The 18,876-nt window shown below is 34.7% G+C and overlaps 1 protein-coding gene across 2 annotated transcripts; it reads left to right on the forward strand.

The window, feature by feature from the left end:
* Positions 1-997: 997 nt before the first annotated feature.
* On the forward strand, positions 998-18,745 carry LOC105135339 (protein CHROMATIN REMODELING 20-like). 2 transcript variants are annotated; one of them, XM_011040163.1, is made up of 27 exons: positions 998-1,127; positions 1,420-1,571; positions 2,033-2,095; positions 2,181-2,276; positions 2,367-2,459; positions 3,869-4,059; positions 4,135-4,378; positions 4,969-5,082; positions 5,759-5,842; positions 6,314-6,817; positions 7,541-7,830; positions 8,004-8,094; positions 8,175-8,390; positions 8,802-8,921; positions 9,322-9,488; positions 10,245-10,386; positions 10,504-10,653; positions 10,733-10,788; positions 10,875-11,175; positions 12,773-12,896; positions 16,360-16,421; positions 16,540-16,766; positions 16,906-17,109; positions 17,192-17,270; positions 17,349-17,617; positions 17,941-18,369; positions 18,631-18,745. In XM_011040163.1, exons 2-27 carry the CDS (start codon positions 1,437-1,439, stop codon positions 18,731-18,733), a joined length of 4,554 nt encoding a protein of 1,517 aa, XP_011038465.1. In that variant the 5' UTR covers positions 998-1,127; positions 1,420-1,436; the 3' UTR covers positions 18,734-18,745. The 2 variants fall into 2 exon arrangements, with proteins under 2 accessions (XP_011038465.1, XP_011038466.1); XM_011040164.1 differs by having other exon boundaries at positions 1,402-1,571; positions 18,532-18,721.
* Positions 18,746-18,876: the final 131 nt, after the last annotated feature.

Here is an 18,876-nt window from a genome sequence, read left to right on the forward strand (position 1 = left end):
AGCTTTTTAAAAGGTGGACAGCTCATAAATAAACTAAAAAATCAATCTAGAATAACTAAAAAACTTGAAAATAAATAAAAGGTAGCATAAATCCAAAAGAAACCATTAAAAATAAAAAAAAATATTTTTTTCCTTAAAAACTGCTACATCAATGCTTTTAAAGTCATTATATGTGGAAACAATATACAATCTCAACTCCCCTAAGATACACACTTTTCAATCATTAGCATTGGATTCATTGATGGAAATACTAAGCCTTCCATCCAAGACTTACATCAGAACCTTCCATTAAAAGTCTAGAAATATTCTATCTAGCTCAAGAGCTTGTTGAAAACAATGATAGTTTTCTCATCAGCACATGCATGCTAATATTTCAGAGTGATTTTATAATTTTATTTAAAAATTATCAAATAATTTTGAATTATTATTTTATTTTAAATCATCATTATATTAATATTGTATCATTATCATTGTTATTATTATTTTAAAATTATATAATATTTTTATAGCCATGTATCATTATTAACACTAATTATACAGCTTTATTATCAAAGTTATTGTTATAGCCATTATTATCATTATTAAAATTCTATTCAAACATATAATACATATCAACAAATTTAAGATTAAAATAATTTAGATTTATGATTATTTAGACTTCAAAAAATCAAATCTTATGATAAATCACCAAATATGTGATTATTAAAAACAAAAATAAAAAGAGAAAGTGGCAATGCCTAAAAAAAAACTTGGGTCCAGGTTGATTTTAATTTTACCTTAAATTATTTACTAGACTATACACATGTTTTAGCCATAGACATGAAACCTGGGTCCTTTGTTTGACCTAGGTCTTGTCTCCAAGTTTAACTTTTATGAATTTGTATCATGATTTACAGGTATGGGACTTTTTTGTAATTTTGTTTTACTTGGGAACTATTTTGCAACATAATATAAGTACAAGGATAAAACACTACTAATTATTTTTAAAGAGAAATTAAAATTAACTCAAAACTTATAATCGTAAAAGCCCTACCCAAACACCTAATTGAAAAGGAGACCCAAATTCTCTCCCCTAATTAGCAGAATATCAACACCACATTCGATTATTCGAGCCCTAATTCTCTCAAGTAAATCACTTATCTGCAAAAATCTTCTCTTAGGTTTTTGTTATTCATCGATTCTGATCCAGTCTCGAATTAAAAATTGCTTACCTTTTATTGTAAAAACAACGAGCATTACTGGGTTTTGTAATAAAACATGAAATTTGAAATATTGAAGCAATAATCAGCATTATAAGCATAATTCCTTTCTGGATTTTGTTTAGTTTGAGCTGTTTTGCCGTTTCTGTTTCTGGATTTTGCTTGACTTGTTTACGAAGCTAATTCTCTCTTTCATTTCCAGGCATTGCTATTTCTGGAGGGTCTATGTGAGTGAAAATGGAGGACAAACACGAGGAAGTTGAGGACATTGAGAGTGGTTTAAGTGATTCATTTATTGACGACGACGATTCTGATAATGATGATGATAATGAGCCTTCTACATCTGGACAAGATGATGGGACCCGTATTCAGGTTTCTTTTTTTTTTTTTTGCTGTTTTCTTATTACTGTTAAGTGTTAATTACACTGCTGTTGATTGATAGTTTTTAGAGTATGCTATTTGTTTATATGAATGTTACTATTTTTTGGATACTAGTATTATAGGTTCGAACTCAGAAGTTCGACCTTGTGAAAAAAGAGTCTCGTGGCTATGGATTGATCAAATGACCAATCTTGAATTAACGAACATTCCGTTGAGCGGAAGCTTAAATGAACATGCTTGGTAGAAAAGGCACGAAGAAGAAGAACGAATGGGTTTAGGTTGACAGTGGGCCTGAAAAGAGTAACAATAGTGGTTTACAATGGGAGGCCATGACACCACGTTAATGTAATAGGTGGAGTACATCCATTAGAAAAGGCCATTTGAACTCTTGTAAGTTTAAAACCTGCCAATCTTCTAGAGCAAACGGTTTCATTTTTACTTTCATGGTGCAGGAACCTTTGACCGACCAAGAAGTAGAGGAGTTGGTTGCTGAGTTCCTGGAAGTTGAGAGTAAGGTATCCAAATTTTTTTCGCTTAACTTTACCATTCTGGTTTTTTTTTTCAATTTTATTTTAGAAGGTTTACTAAAGCTTACTTTAGGCTGCAGAGGCTCAAGAAGCACTGGAAAAGGAGTCTCTTGCAAAAGTAGAGAGTGATGTGAGGGAGGAGTTGGCACAAAGTCTCCAGGGTGATGATGTTAGTTATGCTGCTTTCTAATTGTTTCCGGGGTTTTTGTTAAATCAACTTTGCCTATCATTTATGCATTTCTTTCTTGTCTATGTCTAGCTGGAGGCAGCTGTTGAAGATGAGATGGCTACTTTCAGGGAAGAATGGGAAAATGTGCTCGATGAGCTTGAGACTGAGAGTTATCATTTGTTGGTCTGCTTCTTTCTTCAATTTGAGTAAAATTTATTGTTCTTAATGCATTTTTTCAGTGAATGTATCGTGAAGCAAACCAAACAAGGCCATTATTTGCTATATCTCCCATAACATTTTTTTAGCAAAAAGCTTCTTTGATACATAACACCTTGCTGCATTTTTCACTGGTCTCTTATCCTTCAATATCCATGATGCGATCCCATTGTTTATGAAGCTTACTCAGGAGGAACTTAAATGCATTCTCTTGTTGTTTCTTCATCAGATTTTGAACTTTATGCATTGGGACATGGCTGCTATTATTGTTTACGTGGCTCTAGCAGATTCCATTTGGCTGGTAGCAGCATGTGCATGGTTCAACTCATGTTTTTTTACCATTTTGTTATGGTTTTGAGATCATCCATGCAAGCAATAAATATGTTGAACAGAGTCACCAAAATAGAAAAACTGAGCATTTTAATTAGTAGCAAGCAGGTTTGAATCTGTTGTTTGTGATCTGATGGCATGTGAAAACAGATATGGTTTTAAGAACAGTACATTTACAGTTGTAGTGTAGGCAAATGAGTTATGATTGCATAGTTACCTAGAAGTGCTGTTTTAGACGTGTTGGAGTGAAGGAGGAGGAGGCCAAAAGATGTAAAAACAAGTATGGAGAAAGTAACCACAAATCAAAAAGCAGCTTCCAAATTTTCTAAACAGAGCTGAATTCTCAAATCAGCTGTTTTAGGAATGTTGCATGGACATGGAGACTGCTCGACCCCTGCACACCCTGTACCTTAAAGCAGCTTTGAAGCATCTCTAGGATTAGAATTTTGGAAAGTAGATAGTTAAAATACTTGACCACAAGACTTAGTGCCTGTTTGTTTAAGCTTCTCAAATCATGCCTTTTCATGCTTTTCAACCTGCTTTTTGTCCAAAAAACCGGTTTAGAAGCTTAAACAAACGGGACCTTAGTAAAGGAACAAAAGAAACCCAACCTAGGCCTTGTCAGTATATAACCAAGGCCTATTCCAAGAAAACAAATTTAAACTTTTTGGTTTAGGACGGATATTCCTTATTAAGCAAGCCAGAGATGCAACATCAGTTGTAGAAGAGCTACCAGGTTTTAATCATTTTATCCAACTGATCCATTAATCCATGAAGTATGGACAGTTCGTCAGAATTCATATATTAACGGAACCATTGGGTTTTGAATTGTTAAGGGAGCATAATAATTAATGCGTTCTGGTTTAATAATAATATTTATGGCAAACCTGACTGTTCAGGCAACATATGGTTGCTAGCATAAACTGGGCCATTTTTTTTTTGTGAAGTGAAGTTTTCTGCCCATCTTTGATCATTTCCTATAGGAAAATAAGTTGTCCTGTTATATGTCCATTTTCTGCCCCTAATTCACTTGCTTTGCCAAACAGGAACAACTTGATGGGACTGGTATTGAGCTGCCAAGCCTTTATAAGTGGATTGAGAGCCAGGCTCCAAACAGTTGCTGCACTGAAGCTTGGAAAAGCAGGGCACACTGGGTGGGAACTCAGGTGACCAAGGAAACGACTGATACAGTAGCTGATGCTGAGAAATATCTTCAAATCCATAGGCCTGTTAGACGGTAAGGTCTTGATTTCAGCATGGTGAATTGTGCAAGGTTTGAAGTCCATTTAAATAATATACTTTCTGGGTTCAGACGACATGGTAAATTATTGGAGGAGGGAGCAAGTGGATTTCTGCAGAAAAAACTTGCAATGGATGGAAGTGAGGCTATTGCAGAAAATGGAGAAGTAGATTGGGCCTCTATGAAGAAACTATTCTCAACTAGCAGTTCTGAGGATGTTGCTTCATTTGGCAGCAAGCATTGGGCTTCTGTTTACCTTGCCAACACTCCTCAGGAAGCTGCACTTATGGGACTTAAATTTCCTGGAGTCAATGAGGTGACATTTTTAGTTTGCGTGTATAATTTGCTACCTTATGACATTTCTGCTTTGTTACTTCTGTCTTAAGCATTTTCCAACCACTCAGCAATTGCATGCTGTGTCATTTGGAATGAAAATCGATTCACAATATTACTGAACAAGGGCTAATTGTTTTCATCTTATTTTGGCTGATCTGATGTATTGGTTCATTATGTTTTGTCTTGATGCAGGTTTTCCGAGCTTAGTATAAACCATCTGTACTTTTAGGATGTCTTTTTTTATTTTATGGGCATTTCTTTTCCAATTCTGTTTCTCTGCTCTTACAATTCAAAAGGAAGCAATATAAATGTTGAATCAAGTTTCAAGAAGCATATCGCCTCACCCACTCAGCAAACCTTCTTAGGGTAGTGTAGAAACAGACTGACATTTTCAAGTTACTAATTGACTCACAATTACTTGACTGTCAGGATTGGTTGGCCTTTTGCTTTGTTGTCTTGTTCTATCTGTTTCAGCTGGCCTCCCCTTGTCTCCATTATGCTAAAGTTTAAACTTAACAATGTCCTCTTTGGTAGAAACTTGCAATAGCTTTGAGATTTACCTTATTTCAGGTTGAGGAGATTGAAGACATTGATGGGAATTCCACTGATCCATTTGTTGCAGAGGCCATAGCAAATGAAAAGGAATTAGTTCTTTCTGAGGAACAGAGAAAAAATTACAGAAAGGTTAGTCGATATTGTTGTATTGAATATTACAATTTTTATTTCCTTGAGTTTTCAGATTAATATTCTGGACATTGAATTACTTGTTTTAGTTTCTTTGGAGCCTTATTTGTGGTGGTATTAACTTGATTAGCTAGTTCATTAGGACATTATGAACTTACATTTTAAAGCCAGATAGGTCAAAATGCTGCTCTCACCAAACTCAATGCAATCTGATGAGGTGATCAGAGTGTCCATGGATAGTTACAATTAAAGTTCCCATTAATTGTCATCCCCATTAGTGGTTAAGCTGCAGTGTTTCTACTGGTGCTTGATGGATTTGTTGAATTTTTTAAATCCAAACCTTCATGGTATCTTGGGATTATCATAGGATAATTTTGCTTTCTTCTTTGAGATTCATGCTTCAGTTGCTTTCACTTGAGTTTTGCTAAGGTTCAATGGGATTGGGCTGCTCTTCTATGACATTCCTTTTGCTTTCATGTTTTGGAGGATGACTTTTGTCCAACATGCTTTTGCAATTCTTTTCAGTTAGTTAATATAATTTTCTTTTATCTTAAAAAGTATTGGTCTTCATCATGCAAATTTGTATGTACTGTAGATTATAGTGATTGTCAAGCTTCTTTGATTCTATGCTCAGATGATAATAAATTGTATGGTTCTTATATTTGTACTTCAAAAGGTCAAAGAGGAAGATGATGCAAAAATTGATCAAAAACTTCAACTTCGTTTGAAACAAAGGAGATGTCTTAAGAGATGTAAACAGGTGAGATTTTCCATTCTTTGTTTTCTTGTTTGACTTGTCTGTCATTTCCATGGTATCTAAGCCATGGGTTCTATTTTTTGTTGTTGAATGATGGGACTCTTGACATGAACTTTGAAGTATGGGAGGCTATCAAATTTTGGTTGTTCAGAGTTTGAAATTGTTCCATATCAACCTAGGTCTCGGAAATTTAATTGATTGCATATGCTGATGCTATCATGTTTTTTAAAGTTGAACTGTTTCTAATTAAAGTATTATTGTTTGAATTAGGTGTTGGAAATTTAATTGGTTGCGCAGTGTATGCTTCAGCTATTATGTCTTCAATACCTCAACTGTTTTTTTGCAGAGATGCTACAGAGTATTTACTCTCTAGGCAATCCTTCTATATGTGAACTCATGGTTATTAGAGTAAAACTATATGTTTCTTGAAATAGACTAGTCATGTTCCTTTTTCTTGTACTCTTATTTAATTAGGGTGTCAGCTCAGTCGTCCAGGAAATGGGAACAAACATGGCTGAGTCAGTGCCTCTGGATGACAATTATCATGAGGTCAAGGATTTGAAGAAAGACGTGTGTGAAAATTCTGGAGACCTTGACATGGAACAGTTGATGAGTGAGAGCAATTCAGTTTTCCCAGAATCTGATGCCTCTGAACCCAGAAGTTCCAAGCGTTCAAATGAGAGTGAGGACCTAAACATCAATAATAAGAAGATTCGAACTGTTATCATAGACAGTGACAATGAAGCAGACATTTTGGAGGATAAATCAGTACAAGGCATTAAAATTGAGGATCAATCAACTTTGCTAGAAAACATTGGGGACCCTTCTGCTGGCTGCAATCCTTCACAGGGTTCAAGTGAGAAGTTTCAGTGCACTGCCTGTGATAAAGTTGCTGTTGAAGTGCACTCACATCCACTTTTGAAAGTAATTGTTTGCAAAGATTGTAAATTCTTAATGGAGGAAAAAATGCATGTGAAGGTATGAATTTTAATAATGCCTATGCATTCACCCAACTTGCTTCAAATAGGTTATAAAATGCTCAAGTATATCATTTCCTTCATAGATATGTATGTAAGCAGTACCTAGGATTATTGTCGTAACCAGGTTTTTTCTTGTTAGTCATCATAATAATGTTAATGAGTGGATCAACTTACAAGGATTCTCTTTTTACATACATAATGTACTTAGATTCTTTCTTTTTGTTGTGTTTGATGATGTGATATATAGATAAAACAAAACAGAGTTTCCATCAGAAAACAATGAAAGCTAAACAATTTTAACCTTTATGGAATTATAGGTGTAACTTTATCCTTGGTTCCTTGAATATCATTTGCCAAGTGACAATAAAAACTCAAGATATGCAAAAAAACATTTACCTCCATCATTACATGCCATAGAAGTCTGATGATTGTAAGACTGCTGGTTCTTAAAATTGGTTGTGACAAAGCCTAGTATTTGTCTCTTTTCCAGCACGCTTAACAAAAGCAACAACAAATTAGAACTTTTATTGCTTGGAGTCTGAAAATTTCTGAAGTATTGAATTTCATTCTGTAGACTATTACAACTTACTAGGATCATGTTGATTTTGCAAAAATTGAAAAATTTCTAGCACATCATTGTTTGTTGCTTTTGTTGTTTTTAATGCCTTTTATCCTATTAAGTTTTCCACAAAATTTCATTCCTGTGCTGAACTTGTTGCAGGATCCTGACTGTTCTGAGTGTTACTGTGGATGGTGTGGAAGAAACAATGACTTGGTGAGTTGTAAGTCATGCAGAACATTATTCTGCACTGCTTGTATAAAAAGGAACATCGGTGAAGAGTACTTGTATAAGGATGCAGTTTCTGGTTGGCAATGTTGTTGTTGCTCTCCAAGTCTGCTACAAAGACTTACATCACAATTAGAGAAAGCCATGGGGTCTGGAGATATAATGGTTTCAAGTTCTGATAGTGATTCAGACTCTTCAGATACAAATGATGATGTTACAATCAGGTATAGTGTTCATTATGAGACAGATCTTTGGCTGTAGGTTTCTGAATTATTCACTAGATTTTCTCATTTTTTTAGTTTGGTAATTTTTGTTTCCCGTATCCTATTCTATTCTATCCAAAAAAAATTATGTTTTATCCCAAGCATAATTCTCAAATTACGCTGTATTGTGACAGCTCTAAGAGAAAGAAGAAAAAGAAGATTAGAAGAATCATTGATGATGCTGAATTAGGAGAAGAGACCAAGAGAAAAATTGCTATTGAAAAGGTGCTCTGTCTTTCGAATGCTCGAGTTGGTTAAATTTGTTATGTCAGTACTGATTATCCATTGTTTACGATCTTATGCAGGAACGTCAAGAACGCTTGAAATCCCTGAAAGTCAAGTTTTCTGACAAATCCAAGATGATGAAGTTTGCAAGCTGTAGCGGAAACTTACCTGAAGGTGCTAGTGTTGAAGTGATTGGTGATGCCACAACTGGTTATATTGTGAATGTTGCGAGGGAAAAAGGTGAAGAAGCTGTGAGGATTCCTCCAAGCTTATCATCTAAATTGAAAGCCCATCAGGTTCCATTCTATCCCTGTGCAGTTTCCCATACTTCAATCTAGTTCTCTTGTTAGTTGGTTGCAGCATTCTGTTTCTTGTATCCAAAGTGTAATGACATTGCTTCAAACCTAGCTCACAACCCTTTAGGGTTCTTTGCCCACCACCTTACTTGAAATTAATAGTCAGTTCCCAAATTGCTTTCTTATTATTCTAGTGATTATGACACCCAGCACATTTGACACCAGCTGGTGTTAAATAGGCGTGTTTAACTTTAAAGTGTAGGAAGTGAGGACCTGGATAGGGGTCTTATTTGAATGTGCTTTCGTATTAAAAGTTACATGTCATCATTGATTCTGATTTTTCGTTTTTATTTCTATCTTATTATAAATGTATCCATAAATTTGCTTACCTAAGTTGATTTGACATTGCAGGTGGCAGGGATAAGATTTCTATGGGAAAATATTATACAGTCAATTAGAAAAGTGAAGTCTGGGGATAATGGTCTTGGTTGTATTTTAGCGCATACAATGGGCCTTGGTAAAACTTTTCAGGTATTCTGTTCAGCTTCTCTTTTGAACATTCCACTTCTCATTGGTAATACATGAGGGCGTGTATTGTGAGTGGTATTAAGAATGCTTGCCACTAAATCTGGTAAGTGTTAATTGGTGAGTTCTTGCCAATTTATTTCAACTTCTAGGTAAGTTATTTGCTTTAGTCCTAATGTTTGCAATTAAATGTTAACTCTATCTATTCTAAATTATAGAATTTTGTTCTAAATTAGAGCATAGTGAACAATCAGTTTACTGGTTGTAGTTTTAGTGGCAGTGTTAGTAATAGTAGGAACCTTTTATTGCTAACTGTCATGCCATAATTTAATTTTACAGCATAGTGTTATACTCATTTAATCTGGTTGGATAGTTACTTTGCTTGATTTAACGATTTGCATTACAGGTCATAGCTTTTCTGTACACTGCCATGAGAAGTGTTGATCTGGGTTTAAGAACAGCACTCATTGTGACTCCTGTGAATGTGCTGCATAACTGGCGCAAGGAGTTCATGAAGTGGACACCTTCAGAAGTAAAGCCACTCCGTGTTTTCATGCTGGAGGATGTGTCGAGGTTTTCTTGTATACTTTTTCCCTTTTTTTTTTTATTGTATAGCAAAAGAAATTGTCAAATTGATTTTACTCATTAGATTTCAAGTGCAGTATTATCAGAATATTTGTTCTTAACTAAGCTAAAGTGTAACTCCTTCTATATGAATTATCAATGATAACTTCAGTTCAGAATTTATCCCTTGGAAAGAATGTGGACATTATTGTCAATGAACTAGCAGCAGAAATCATGACTTTTGGATATTTTCATTGAAAGACATGATTATTTGATTTTGTAAAATGAATAGAAAATGTACCTGATGTCCAAATATAAGAAACAAAGCCAAGATTGCTAATATCTGTATAGTATCTAGCAAGTGATCAGGCAATGCCATGTATTCTTTGCCTATGCTCGAATCTGTGAGCTGAGTACTTTACTTTTCATGCTTGTTTTATAAGGTTTCACTTGTCAGGATCCATTTTGTTTTATTAGAGTTTGAGGGCAATTGGAGAAAGAAATTCAATTTTGGTTGCTCATTCGTCAGAAGAAATACAAAAATGGAAAGACTGGCATTTAATTAATCTAGGTGTGGCTCTTGTGAACTTTTGATAGGTTAGTTATTCAACAAAATATCCTGAATATGTTACTTGGAAAAAAGGTTTGATCAAGACAGTGTCTTATATCCAGTATATTATTAGATAAAGATTATCTATCTCTCTCTTTCTGTGGGGATCTTCCATTCTGAACTTTTTAATTCACTGTTGGGTTTGCTGGCATCAGGGAGAGAAGAGTGGAATTGCTTGCAAAGTGGAGAGCTAAAGGTGGTGTTTTCTTGATAGGCTACTCTGCCTTTCGGAACTTATCTCTTGGAAAGAATGTGAAGGAACGAAATATGGCTAGAGAAATGTGTAATGCCTTGCAGGTACATTTGCCTTAACCATTCAACTCAATCTGTGCTTTGAATCACTCAAGAATAACCATGGATCTTGACATGGACACTTAAACTTTGCATTGATGAAATTTGCTTTTCTAATATCAGGATGGACCTGATATACTTGTTTGTGATGAAGCCCATATCATCAAGAACACCAGAGCTGAAACAACCCAGGCACTGAAACTGGTTAAATGCCAGAGAAGGATAGCATTAACTGGATCACCTCTTCAGAACAATCTAATGGAGTATTATTGTGTAAGTTGGTCAAGATGATTAAAGATTCTGATTCTCTAGTCAAGGGTATGCTTCTTATAGGATTTATTATCCGAAACAGATGGTTGATTTTGTAAGAGAAGGTTTTCTTGGCAGCAGCCACGAGTTTCGGAACCGGTAAGATTGTCTCTGGCATTTTTCTGGCTGGTTTCTCCTTTCCACTGGTTCCAGTCCATCTTGATTGGGTTTTCTCATGCTCGCAGCTTCCAAAATCCTATAGAAAATGGACAACATACTAATTCAACGGTTGATGATGTAAAGATAATGAACCAAAGATCTCATATTCTCTATGAACAATTGAAAGGGTTTGTTCAAAGAATGGACATGAGTGTGGTGAAGAAAGACCTGCCACCTAAAACTGTATTTGTAGTGGCTGTAAAGCTCTCGCCATTACAGAGGAAATTGTACAAGAGATTCCTTGATGTGCATGGGTTCACAAATGGCAGGGTTTCGAATGAAAAGATGAGGAAGAGCTTTTTTGCTGGTTACCAGGCATTGGCTCAGGTTTGTTATTGATTATTATGTCTGTCGTGCTTGTTGTAAGAAGGGCATGCACTTAAAAATAATGATATCATGTCTTTTACACTCTGTTTGACCTTTTTTGAACATGCAAATAGAGATTGTGAAACTTGACCATGTGCATGTAAAACTCATCAATGCAACTTGAAAGCAATGCCCTTGTCTGAAATTCTGTAAAATTGATTTGATTTATCTAGACTTTGATTCCTTAAATTTTGGAAATTATGTCTATTATTTCACAGTTATCTTTTACACAGTCAAAACCAAATTACCAAGGTTTTCCTCTCCATTTGTTTCTGTTGAAGAATATTTGTTGAAGTTTTTCTGGCACAGTAAATAGTTTTTCATTGTAAAAGAAAACTTGGAAAACCAAAATTGGCTCTTCTTCAATTTTAATATGCAAATTTGTGTTAACTGCTAGGAAAATATCACGATCAGCTTATGATAGGTAGAAGCAATGTTAATGGGATGTTTGGATCGTGATACATGATTTGGTAATGTAATGCGCTCATTTATGCATTCGTGATACATAGGGTAGGTAGTATGCTAATTAATGGTTAGTAGAAGCCAATTAGTTGTTATTTTTTGACCAATTACCTTATTAAATTTTTCTGTCTTAAAAAAATATCTTCCTTAATTGTTTATTTTTCTTTTTTCTAAACATTAGGAAGAGTCCCTAAATGTATCCCCATGTACATTAACTAACTACCCCCATGAGCCACGAATGTCATATGTGCTACTTATATTCTCGAATCCCTTACCATGACCTAAATGTCCCACGAATCTGCTAATATTGTTGATGGGCATAACTCTTTTCTTGAAGATCTTAACTCAATGCACATTGTGAACCCTTTGCATGTCTCTGTTACTATATTTTTCTGCAAAAATAAGCAAGGATTCTGGTTAGTTTCTTGCATGTAAGACATTGCTATAAAAAATAGGTCATCAAATGTTATTTTCCAGATCTTGCACCACCCTCATCCGTGAATGTACCATGATCTAGACCGTGCATTCCAAAACATAAAACATGATTGATTTTGTGAATCTGGTAACACTGGGAAGAAGATTGCAGTGAGCATTTAGAAAACTACAGGATGCATTTTTTGTATTTTCCTGCAAGGTTTAAAACAGGTGAAATAGAAAATTGCTCCATTGTGATGATTATTAATGCAACAGAGTTTGTGGAAGGTTTAAGTGAATAGGATTCATGGGTGATAGGAATAGTATGTTGTATTATTTGCTACATTCCTTTGATATAAATTTGCTACAATGCCATGATTGTTGTTGCGAGCTCATTTTGACTGTTGAAAGATTTCGTGAATAGTTGGTTCTTTCATGTGAAAAAAATTATCATCTAATGATTCCACCAGTTGGTTCTTTCATGTGAAAAAAATTATCTAATGATTCCACAAACAAAATATACTTATATTCAGATAATTATAATCCGGCACCTTTTGTCATTGTATTTGTTTGTAGCTTTAATGTCAAAAAGGAAGGCTGAATAAGTTTTCAATGATGCATGTGTCAATTAATTTGTCTTTTTGTTCTCTGGTTTTAATGAACTTTTCATTGTTCATAGTAGATATGGAACCATCCTGGAATTTTGCAATTGAGGAAAGGGAGAGAATATGTTGGCAATGTTGAAAACTTTCTTGCAGATGACTGCTCTAGTGATGAAAATGTGGACTACAATACAATTGTCGAAGGTACTCCATTTCACCATTATATCCTTTTTGCTTGCCAGTTTGACCCATCAGTAGTTGTGCATGCTAGATATATGGTGGATGTATTTAGTGATTGTGGTTGTGGTCAAAATGCTCTAGAAGACAGTAAATTTCATCAGTTAACCTTGAAGGTTTTTTCCCCATCTTTGATGGAAAGTTAATCTTGGAGTTCAGTGTCATGTTTGCTATTATCCAAAACTATTACTGTGTTCAGAATGAGGCAATTTATCAAACAGATTTTTTATTTTCAATATGCTGTGTTTATTTGCTATATGCTGAAATATTACAGTGTTCAAAAATATGCAATTATTCATAAAATATAATTTCAAAATTTAATGTTTAGGGTCATATTACATATTCTAAAGGCACTTCAACTGCCCATCTTCTTCTCATTGTTTCTTTAAGATCATCCTCGTAGGCTGCAGTATACAGAGTTTCTAGACACTAGAAACCACCAGTGCAAAGCACAAATAGTGTATTTCATGAATTGCAGAATCAAACCTGTAACCACCTATTCAGATGATACATAAGTGTGTATAATCTGATTACACATAAAAAAATATGATATGACATTAGCAGTGGCAAATCTCTTTCACCGTGAAATTTCTCTAGTGTCCTTTTAGCCTGCATGCATGGCTGAGCTGCTTGCACACTAACTTGGGCAATTAAATTGGGAAATTCATTCTCTGTGATTTTAGTGTGAGATGTACTGGCCTGAATTACTACTTTGATGTTGAAATGTGATGCGGCGTATAGCGTGGTTAAAAGTTAGGGCTCTCAAGCCCTAAGGTTACAGATCTAAGATGTAGAAGAATTTAGAGAAAACTCTCTAGTGTTTTATTAGAAGTCTTGATAATAATCTTCTTCTTAGAATAAACTAGCATCCCTATTTATATTAGTCCTAAAATCCTTTAGGGGAGATGATTTTTCATTAAAACTTACCTAATTAATAGAATTCATCTAGCATTAGGATTTTTAAATAGTAACAATGTTAATTAAATTAAAAGTTCCAAGTTAAATAGGAAAAATAATCCAAATACAATAAGATAAATAAAGGCAATACCGCACAACAACTTCCGAGCTTTATTTGAAGGTCTTCCTGATCTCCAAACATCATGAAATTTTAACTCAATAGGAAATAATGTCTTTACAATCTTTTGTTAAAATTGTAGTTCAATTCAACAGTCAAATTAAAAATTATGTTTGGTCTACCAAACTATATATTGGACTTTTCATAAACTCCTTAAAACTTAAAAATCTTAACCACTAATAAAATAATGCTATAAATATTTTTATGCCAAGAATATAAAAAACTTTCCCTATGCTAGTCCCCTCTACTTCCGAAAAACTCGTTCTCGAGTTATTTGTCAGAAATTGAACCTGATCACTCCAAAGAAAAAGATATTTCGAATACAACATTGTAGCTATTCTATTCACGAAGTTGCATGTCTTTGACATGTGAACTTCAAAATTTAATTTATGATGTATACACATGAAAGAAAAATCCATATCTAATGTTATATTTTTTGTTTCCATGAAGTCCACTTGTTGTTCTTTCCCAAATTCTTTTACTTAAAACTTGAGTTCATCATCATCTATGACCTCCAATACTTTAATTGTTGTATGTAAAGGAACACCAAGATAATCTTCCATAGTATCTCTAGAAGAATTATCAGGAATTATCATGTTCTTGTTTGCAAGATTTTCATCCATGATTGAAAGGTCATCATTTGCCATTGGCTTCTCTAATTTAAGGTCAAACGACTAAAACTATTTGTCAGCACCCTTTTTGGTCATATTATCTTAACATGATTTGATAACTTTGAAATTTTGCTTTCACCAAACTTCTCCTTGTTTTTCCTTCCTATCTTTTGAGAAGGTTGAACATAAAGCAAAAAATGATAATTTATTTGCCTATGTCCTTAATATAAAATATCTTCATAATCTCGTGTAAGTTTCAAAATTAGTGATTGTTTTAAACCTTGCCAAGATAAAATTAAAGGCATACCAATATGAGTACAAAAGTTAAAAAATTCGAATCACCATTCTTTAGCACCATAAGAAAGTTTGTTTACAACAAGTCGTACTTTTTTATGACAAGGAACCTTATTGAAATAAAAATAAGTCTCTAACTTTGCCAACCACTTGATAAATCTTTTCTTCGAAAATCTCCCATCATATAATGGAATCTTATCTAATTTAGGTATAGATTTGGGGTTTTTCCTGCCTCAAGGTAAGTCGCTAAGGAAATTCCTCACCTTTTCACGATTATTGTTTGTTTTTCCCATTAGTCAAGCTAGATATGATGTGGTTTACTTTAAACCTATGTTCCAAACGATCAAGTTTTTGCTCTTGAGCCTGCGCAACGCCTCAAAAGGTTTTCACTCCTGCATCGAGGAGTGGGTTGCTATCGTTTCCATCCATCAAATTGACCAATCTACTCTGATACCAATTAACATGGCATATAACATGATTAAAAGCAAGGGTTCTCAAGCCCTATGGTTATAGACTTAAGTTGTACAGAAATTTAGAGAAAACTCTTTGATATTTTATTAAAAGTCCTAAAATAATATTCTTCTCAAAATAAACTAAACACTCTTATTTATATTAGTTCTAAGAGATTTTTTTATGGGAAATGATTTTTAATTAAAACTAAAATCATTTATAGGAAAGGATTTCTAATCAATACTTACCTAATTAATAAAATCCATTTAGCATTAGGATTCCTATATAGTAAAATGCTAATTAAATTAAAAGTTCTAAGTTAAATAGAGAAAATAATCCAAATACAACAAGGTAAATAAAGACAATTTCACATAGTAAATCTTGAGCCTTATTTGAAGGTCTTCTTGATCTCCAATTATCATGAAATTTGAACTCAATAAGAAACAAGGCCTTCAAATTTTTTTGTTAAAATTACAGCTCAATCCAATGGTTGGATTAAAAGTCTACTTGATTTACCAAACTGTGTCTTGAACTCTTTTTAAACTTCTCAAAACCTAAAAATCTTATCCACTAATGAAATAATACAATAAATATTATCATGCCAAGAATATGAAAAAAATTTCCCCATGTCTAAATGTAAGTCCATTATTATGTTATTAGCGGGTAACATTGATGTGGGAGCAGATTGAAATCATTTTTTTATGGTTATTACATTCCTGAAACAAAGCCTGTTGGCCGGAATCACCACCTTCATAAGGTTAAGTAAAGAGATACAAAACATGCAGAACTAACTAGCACTTGGGAGATCTAAATGCTTCTGTAGTTGTTATTTTGTATAGCTGCATAGATATTCTCAAGACATTGCTCTAACATGGTACTTTTGTTTATACTTCATGCTTGTGTTAAGAATGCATGGATATCATTCTTCTTCTCCACCTGGACCCATGTTAGTTCTGTTTGTGATGATGTGTCTATTATTGATTGCTTTTTGTGCTTGCAGAGAAGTCAAGGAATCCAAATGATTTTATTCAAGGGAAAAGTGATGATGGATTCTTTCAAAAGGTACGGACATAAACAAATGCTGAATGATTATTATTCTATACTCATTTTCTGAAATTACTGAATTCCCACCATCTTGTTGATATGTAACATGTTTTTCTTTGTTTTCCCCCCTTTCCAGGATTGGTGGAATGATCTTCTACTTGAAAATAATTATAAAGAGGTTGATTACAGCGGCAAAATGGTATTGCTGCTTGACATTTTAGTCATGTCTTCTGATGTGGGTGATAAGACGTTGGTTTTTACCCAGAGCATACCCACTTTAGATCTGATAGAGCTTTATCTTTCAAGATTACCTCGAGTTGGAAAAAAGGGAAAGTTTTGGAGAAAAGGAAAAGACTGGTATAGGTGCGCATATATAGCTGTCAACTGCTTTCACTTATGGGTTTTCTGCTTTTTCATAATATGGATTTGAAGTTCTTGATTTGGACTTGAAATGTCTTCATAATTGAATAATAGTTTACTTCCTCTCTTCTGTCCTCAACAGGCTAGATGGAAGAACAGAGAGCTCTGAAAGGCAAAGGTTGGTTGAGAGGTTCAATGATCCCGAGAATAAGCGGGTCAAATGTACTTTGATTTCTACTAGGGCTGGTTCTCTTGGGATTAATCTCTATGCTGCTAACCGGGTGGTTATTGTTGATGGCTCTTGGAATCCAACGTATGATCTTCAGGCCATATATCGGGCTTGGAGGTGGGTTCCACCAATTTTTTTTCATTCAACTGAAACCTGTCCTCTTATGTCTTGATTGAACCTAACGGTTACCATTTTTCAGGTATGGCCAGACTAAGCCAGTGTTTGCTTACAGATTAATGGCACATGGAACCATGGAAGAAAAAATCTATAAGCGTCAGGTGATAGAATAGCATCTTGTAGCATTAAATTGGCCTGATCTCTGAAAGCAATTTTAATGAAGAGAATGATTTAATCAGGTCACAAAGGAAGGACTTGCTGCAAGGGTGGTTGATAGACAACAAGTATATAGGACTATCTCCAGAGAAGAAATGTTGCATCTTTTTGAATTTGGTGATGATGAGAACTCAGACACACTGATTGACATTGGCCAAGAGTATAGACAGGCAGATACCAGGAATATTTCTTGCCAAACCGCAAATTCTTTGAAAAAGAATGCGTCTCGTTCTCATGGAAGCTGTGCTTCTGGTAAGGTGATGGAAAGCTTGCTTGGCAAGCACCGTCAGAGGTGGGGTTATTATTTTATTTTTTATATAAAAAGAACTAATAACTTCTTAGCTTAGCTTCAATCTTTTTTGGATGCTTACCTTCAAGACTGGAATTTGGAACAAGGATCTAGGACCGTCTGATTGAGTATATTTGTAACTGATTTTTGATGTGCAATCTGTATGTTAACATGCCATTTTCTCAATTATAAGTTCTTTCAGCAATTGGAGTGGATTTTTGAATCACTTGATAAAATAGTAACTTATCCTTTCTAGTGGTATTCTCAATCATATATTTATTTCACTTAATAAAAGCATAGTGTCTGATGTGCTTCCTCGTCTTTAGGTGGATTTTTGATTACCATGAACATGAGACTCTTTTGCAAGAGAATGAAGAGGAAAAACTAACAAAGGAGGAGCAAGACATGGCTTGGGAAGTATATAAGAGATCATTAGAATGGGAAGAAGTGCATCGAGTTTCCCTTGATGATTCCACTTTTGAGCGAAAGCCACCCATGTCAAATGGGGCATCTTCTGCCCCAGATGCAAGCAGCATACCTGTGCCAAGCATGGCCCGTCCTGCATCTGAGGCTTCCAATGGAGCACCTTCCGAGAGCATTTTAAGGAGTCGTATGGTGCAGCGGAAATGTACTAATCTCTCTCATTTGCTGACCCTTAGAAGTCAGGGAACGAAAGCTGGGTGCACTACTATATGTGGGGAATGTGCCCAGGAGATAAGCTGGGAAGATCTGAAACGGGAGGGTAAGGCAGCACGGTGAAGACACCATCCCCTGTATTTTGTTCATATACACTATATCTAGTGTAATCTTTTTTGATAGTAAATGGAAGCAGCTGAAAGTTTAAATTCATTTGTTTTGGTAGTCATATTGGCGGGCTCATTCTGGCTAATCATTCCGGTCTGTTTTTGTTTTTGAAGGGAGGGGGGTTGTACAGAGATAATGGGATTTTGGGATGGTTGTAGATAAATTGGAGGGAAGTTGTAAATCTCAACTCATATGATCCCTTTTTGATGTAGTAATTGTTATGGAAGCTGTTATCGTCAAGAATGTAATTCCACTAATCCTTTCAAGATATGGAGATACATGTTCCTTTGTGTTCTTTTCAAATGCGCAACTTAGATTATTGTGCAAGGGCCTTTAGATTATTGTGCATGGGCCTCGGTAACCAAGCACTGATTACATTTCAGTATTAGGATTTTAGCTTGTTTTCTTGATCATGGTTATTCACGACATGCATGTGATGAAAAACATGTATCAACCTG

Source organism: Populus euphratica, unplaced genomic scaffold, assembly GCF_000495115.2.
Source record: "Populus euphratica unplaced genomic scaffold, PopEup_1.0 scaffold64.1, whole genome shotgun sequence".
Lineage (NCBI taxonomy): Eukaryota > Viridiplantae > Streptophyta > Magnoliopsida > Malpighiales > Salicaceae > Populus > Populus euphratica.

Bases quoted from the DNA above. Each gene is read 5' to 3' on its own strand.
- LOC105135339 (XM_011040163.1), top strand. From the start codon at position 1,437: ATGGAGGACAAACACGAGGAAGTTGAGGACATTGAGAGTGGTTTAAGT. The intron at 8,095-8,174 runs GTGCTCTGTCTT...GATCTTATGCAG, and splicing joins GAAAAATTGCTATTGAAAAG to GAACGTCAAGAACGCTTGAA. The intron at 10,387-10,503 runs GTACATTTGCCT...TTCTAATATCAG, and splicing joins AAATGTGTAATGCCTTGCAG to GATGGACCTGATATACTTGT.